The sequence below is a fragment of the Helianthus annuus genome, chromosome 16, assembly GCF_002127325.2.
Source record: "Helianthus annuus cultivar XRQ/B chromosome 16, HanXRQr2.0-SUNRISE, whole genome shotgun sequence".
In the NCBI taxonomy this organism is placed as follows: Eukaryota; Viridiplantae; Streptophyta; class Magnoliopsida; order Asterales; family Asteraceae; genus Helianthus; species Helianthus annuus.
The window spans coordinates 111399883-111405882 of NC_035448.2; the positions used below are offsets into that span (position 1 = coordinate 111399883).

At 38.1% G+C, this 6000-nt stretch overlaps 1 protein-coding gene across 1 annotated transcript; it reads left to right on the plus strand.

The window, feature by feature from the left end:
• The first annotated feature begins 2654 nt into the window (after positions 1–2654).
• Positions 2655–3610, plus strand: LOC110919471. Its single transcript, XM_022163737.1, has 2 exons — positions 2655–2975; positions 3113–3610. The coding sequence occupies exons 1-2, from the start codon at positions 2655–2657 to the stop codon at positions 3608–3610; spliced, it is 819 nt and encodes a 272-aa protein (XP_022019429.1).
• The last annotated feature ends 2390 nt before the right edge of the window (positions 3611–6000 follow it).

Genomic DNA, 6000 nt, shown 5'->3' on the forward strand with positions numbered 1-6000 from the left:
AAATAACAAGATTTACATAAACATTGTTTTTAAAGAAACTAACCATGTTTCTAGTGGTGAAACAAGTATAAGAATACATTGTTTACAAGAAAAATTCAAAAGAATGATTTTTGGAAAAATCATCTAGTAAGTTGTAAACACCTAAATCCTTTAAGAATGAGATTTTTAAAGAAATAAACACACTTTAAAGGGTAACTAAACTTACTAAACACACTACCAAGTTACTACAAGCTTTTATGAAAGTTCAAGTTCATGATTATTATGTAGATAGCATTGTTTTGGCACTCGGTAAGTGTAGATTGATTGTTGATTGTTTGTGATGATTTTGAAAAGAAAATGATATGCTTTGATAGTATGGACACCTCCATTTTTAGGGGAAACTATGGCAAAATTTTCTAAAAATATAAACACTTAGAAAAATATTTTCTAAACAAATATTTACAAGTGTGTTTTAACTATGGTTTTCAATATAAACTTTGCCATAGATTTTGTTACAAAAATACAAGTATTGGAGGTTGGTTTTTATAAATAAAAATGGAAAAATATGTATTTAGAATATATATTTACACTAAAGACACATTGTGTGTGATTATTTGTATACTTTGTGTATTAGTTATAGTATTTTAGGATTTAAAATAATATGACTTAACAAATACCAAGAAATTTACAGTCCAAAAATATTACCAAAAATCACAAGGAACAAATATATAAGTTACACACTTAATATTGTGAAACCGAACGCAAGAACGTAACTTACAAAATATACCGGAAAATACCGTTATAAATATATTTTTGGTAAATACTATTTTGGATACAAAAGAAATGAAAGTATGATTTTTGTAAATATTACCAAGTTATATCATATTTTCGACAAGGAGAAAATATATTATTTTTGGAAGTAAAAATATATTTTCTTAGAATATTAGAAGACATATGGTTTTTGAGAAAAACATATATTTCCTTGAAATACATTATTTTTGGACAAAATGAGTTATATATATTTTCTAAAGTGAGACTTGAAAATATATTATTTTGAGACTACAAATACAAGAATACGAAAATACCTGTATGAGATACCCCCATCCTTGGGAAAGAAATACGAAAATAAATACTTGAGAGGTGTTGTTACAAGAATATTGTTTAACAAATTATTCCAAAATTTGATATAATTTAGAGTTAAAATATTTTTATTTTAACAAGTAATTATAACTTGGAATAATATTGAAGACACAAAAGTAACGTAACTCAAAAAAATAAACACTAAGGCAAGGCACGGCTCGTTCGTCTAATAGACCCTAGTACATTGTAGGTAGTCGTGTTTGCTGAGGAGATTTGGGTTAAGAGTACCGAAGACGCAAAACTGTGAGTTCATGTCCCCCTTTTCTTTTAACTATTTTCAGTTTTATAACTCCGGTGGTGAAATACATGTTACAATTGTTTACAAACATTTTATACATGGTATGGTTAGCTAAGGAAGGTTACTGCTTGATCACGTGAAAGGTGGGTACAACACTTAAGGCCATTAATCCTCGTCGTAGGACCGAGGGACATGGGTGATAGATCTATTTGGATGTAGCGAGCCCACACCCATGAGGATCAGGGTGGCCCATGTGGTGACTATGTCCACATGCTAATGCCGTGGCAAAATTCCGCTAGGTTTGAGTTTTCCTGCACCATTTCACACATGCCATTGGCCTTGCAAACCATTGGTGATCTGTTTTTCCTTATTGCTACATACCAGGGACATACATACATACAGACATACTTTAAAGGTTTATTCATACACAAACACATGAACTCGCTCAACTTTTGTTGATGTTTTCAAATTACATGTATTTCAGGGAACTAAGTGGATCTGGCAGGTGTTTGGATGTTTTCAAGCTGCGTCATGAATAAAGGATGTCATCCGTGGTCGTAGGGTTTGGGAGATGTATCTTATTCCTGGACGGGATACATGTTCCTAAACTCGGTTTTATTTAAGGTCTTTTGTTGAGTCTTTGTGAACTCATTTAAACATGTTGTGGTTTGTAACTTGAATTTAGTGTCAACGTTTCAGACAAGTATGTTATGTTGTTTTTAAACTTAATTAATGGATGAACATCTTATGGTTTTATCATATAGCGTTGTTATGATTGAATGCTATGGTATTAAGAAAGTCACACCAATAATCACGCTTCCGCAAAAGTCAGGGTGTGACAGCCTGGTATCAGAGCTTCGATCGTAGCGAACTAGGATTCTTTCTCGAGTCTAGACTACGATCATTAGGGCTCTCACGAAAATGTTTTCAAACATGTTTACATTGCATACACAAAACGTCCAGATCCAGGAGACAAACATTTTTACAAACAAAAGGCACAAAACACATTTCAAGGTTATGTTTATGGTTCAGTCTAAGAGACTGGGGAAATTGAGTCTAAGAGACTGGGGAAATTGAGTCTAAGAAACTAGAGAAGTTTAGTCTGAGAGACTGGGTAGTCAGTTTGAGAAAGTGGGGAGGTTTTAGTCTGAGAGGCTAGGTAGTTCAGTCTGAGAGGCTAGGTGGGATAGTCTGGGAAGACTAGGATGAGTACATGCTTACATTGTTACTGTTTACATGCTTATTTGATGATGGTTGATATATGTGCATATGTTGTGATTGGTTTGTTACAGACACCATGTCCTCATCTGAGAGTGAGCTGTCAGATACCATAGACCCTATGGCCATAGTTTCAGACGATGAGGTTGTCCCGGACCCTGAGATTTTGACATCTGACACTGAGAGTAGCGATGACGATGATTTTCAGCCGTTTGCTTTACCTGACCTGGGCGACATTATACCGCTAGCTGATGGTTTTCCTGGCGAGGATCTACTTCTTGTTCCGATCCCCGCTCCTCTCCCTCTTGCCGCATTTCCTCTCGAGGATCTGCCTCTTGATGCTTTGCATAACGATGATATCGATCTTTTTATTGAGGGCCTCCCTGAGGGTGTGCCTAGGGTGATGGAGCTCCAGTCGATGATGTCGTTGCTGTTCCGCTTATTGAGATTCCGATCATCGAGATTTCGTCTGACCATTCTGGTCCTGATTCATTCGAGTCTATGTCATCTACTACTTTGCACGCATTGGGATTGCAGCGTTATCACACTGATTCTGGTTCTGACACCGTTATGTCTGCTGCACCTGTTCAGGACTTCAAGTTTGATGATGAGTTTGATCCTAACATTGATCCTGAGCATGAGGTTGACTTCATTCCTGATGATCAGCTTTTTGATGTACCCGCTGATCTTGAGCTAGCACCAGTCGACCCTGAGCCTATGATTGCACCCGAGCCTATACCTGCTCACGGTCCTCTGCCTGAGCATGACCCTGTACCTGTTGATATACCAGATGTTGCACCACCTTTACCTGACCCGATCCCTGCACCTGTTGACCATGCTCCTTTTGCAACCCAGATAGATCCCTATTATGCATTCACCCGTAATGGGTGGATAGAGGACGACGATGACTTGCCTCCTTTTGTTAGGCCTGTTACTCCCCCACCTGCACCCACCCATGCACCTGTTGATATCGCCCCAATTCATCCACATGTGTCTGCCACACACTGCACCGATCTGTCAATCACGTTCTTATAGGATATCCCTCCACCTCGTCCGGGGGAAGGACCGTCGAGCCAGTCGTCTGGCCATATTTCTCCTGTGTCAGCAGCTTTTCCCTTCATGCCACAGTTTTCACATACAACTCCTTTTACTTCTGCACCATCGGGCGAGCCACTTATTTGGTTTCCGCCTAACACGATGCCTGTTTCTGATCCATACTATCCTTCACATTACACTGGTTACACAAGGGATGATATGCTTTTGTCGTTACAGCTCCAGCAGGAGTTGTTGTGCCGTAGAGTCATGGAGTTAGAGAGGATTCCACGTCCTCCACCTTGTCCTTGTCAGTCACCGTTTGCGACTCCACTTGCTCCTCTTCTGCCATACCCAGATTTTGACGTTCATTTTCTTACTATGGAGCAGCAGATTAGTTACCTGCTGCGTACCGTTCATGCTCTTGAGGAGGAGTTAGCGCATGTGCGCAGTCTACTTTTCGTCCCTCCACCTCCTCCTCCTCCACCATCAGCATAGCAGTTTTTGGTTTTATGCAGGTAGCATACTTTTGGTGAGAGTGTAGCTATTGAGCCCACTTGCACAACCTTTTTGAAGACCACTCTTTTTACTTTTGACTATTGTAGTTTGATAGACGATGTGGACAAGGGTGATGTGACCCTGTAGTCCCTTTTGATGTATGGTACATTGTAGAACATGTAAAATTGTATTTGTGGCCATTGATATATGAAAGCTCAATCGCAACATTCTCATTACATACATTGTTGAATTACTTGTTTACGTTATGATTGGGATGTTATGTGTTTACTTGCGTTGATAAATATTATTACGTGTGCATGCCATGTACTTACTATACTTATTATGACCTGACCGACACAATCTTCTTTTAGAAGATGTCTCCACAAAGAGAAACACGATTGCCCACGACAGAGGCCGAACTACAAGATCGGATTTCACAAGTGATAGAACAGCACGAGGCCCTGCGCCCTGAACATAGCGGGGGCGGGGTACCTCAGGGAACAGCCCACCTCATGGCTATACCTACTGGAAGTTCCTTGACTGCAAGCCTCCGAATTTCGACGACACTGGAGGTGCCATAGCCTTTGTGAAATGGACTGAAGACATGGATTCTGTTTTGCGAATGAGCAGATGTACGCCAGAGCAACAAGTCCCATATGCATTAGGATCGTTTCAAGATGGGGCCCTGTCATGGTGGAACTCTCAGGTTCGAATAAAGGGCAGAGCTGCTACGAATGCTTTAACATGGGATGAGTTGAAGGAAATGATGCGAGGGGAGTTTTGCTCCCAGATGGCAATCCAGAAGCTGGGATTCGAATTCTGGAAGCTAATGATGGAAGGACCAAAAGTGGCGGAGTACGTGCAGAGACTTCACGATTTGTCGCGAGTTGTTCCATACCTAGTAGAACCAGAGATGGAAAGGATGGAGCCATTCATCTGGGGACTGGCACCTCAGATCCTGCGCTTAATGACTGTAATACCCGAAAATTTGAAAACCCAAAACTAATAAATATCGATTAATTATATCAGTTCTAAACGAGTGTAATTAATTTCAAATTCAACAAAAGGATTATTATTATTTTTAAAACAATAATTAATAATGTTAGGGTTCATTTTTCTACTTCTTTGAGTCATAATAGCCTAATATCTTAGGGTAAAACATGTAAAAAGAAAATTGAATTAAGTCCATATGACTTTTCTTTAACAGCTACGTAACCTCCATACTTCCATTTAGCAACCATTCTAATTTCCATAACTTGCGGTGATGAATAGAACATTTGTTAATTAAAGATAATAATTCATTTGAATATTCATTTGTTTGTTATAATTATTATATAGATACATGAAAATCTATTTATTAAATAAATTTTGTGAGAGCCTATTATCTAACTTACATGTTGATATAAATCATCCTTTTTTTTATTCAAGATTGCCATTAAAAGTGTAACACCCCGTGTTTTCCCAAAAGTCAAAGTCAAAGTCAAGAGTTGACTGTTATTGGAATTAAAGATCAATAAAGATTAATTTTATTTTAGTTTCATTTTGATTTTCATATTATTTGGAGTAAGTGTTGTATAATCAAACTAATCGGCCGATAATCGAACTGGGAATCAACGACCGACTGTGAATGATAGGAAGTAACAATGCAATAAAGCTAGTCAATCAATAATCAAGCTAATCAAATCAATCATCGAACTCAAGTGTGGATAATTTTAATGCTTTTATACGTGTGTGTGTGCCTTACGTGTTACTTGTGCATGTTACTTTTATGTTAAAGAGTGTGGTGAATCAATCAAATCAATCGAGACTCGAAGGATAATCAAACTCAATCGAAACCGACTTTGAAAATAGGTTGTAAGGATGCTTGTATGTTAGATATAGTAGTTGGGACTGAA

What these genes read in the sequence shown, in the direction of transcription:
- LOC110919471 (XM_022163737.1), top strand. Translation starts at nt 2,655, where the DNA reads ATGTCCTCATCTGAGAGTGAGCTGTCAGATACCATAGACCCTATGGCC. An exon ending in TCCCTGAGGGTGTGCCTAGG is followed by an intron (nt 2,976 to 3,112) that starts GTGATGGAGCTC and finishes TTGGGATTGCAG; the next exon opens with CGTTATCACACTGATTCTGG.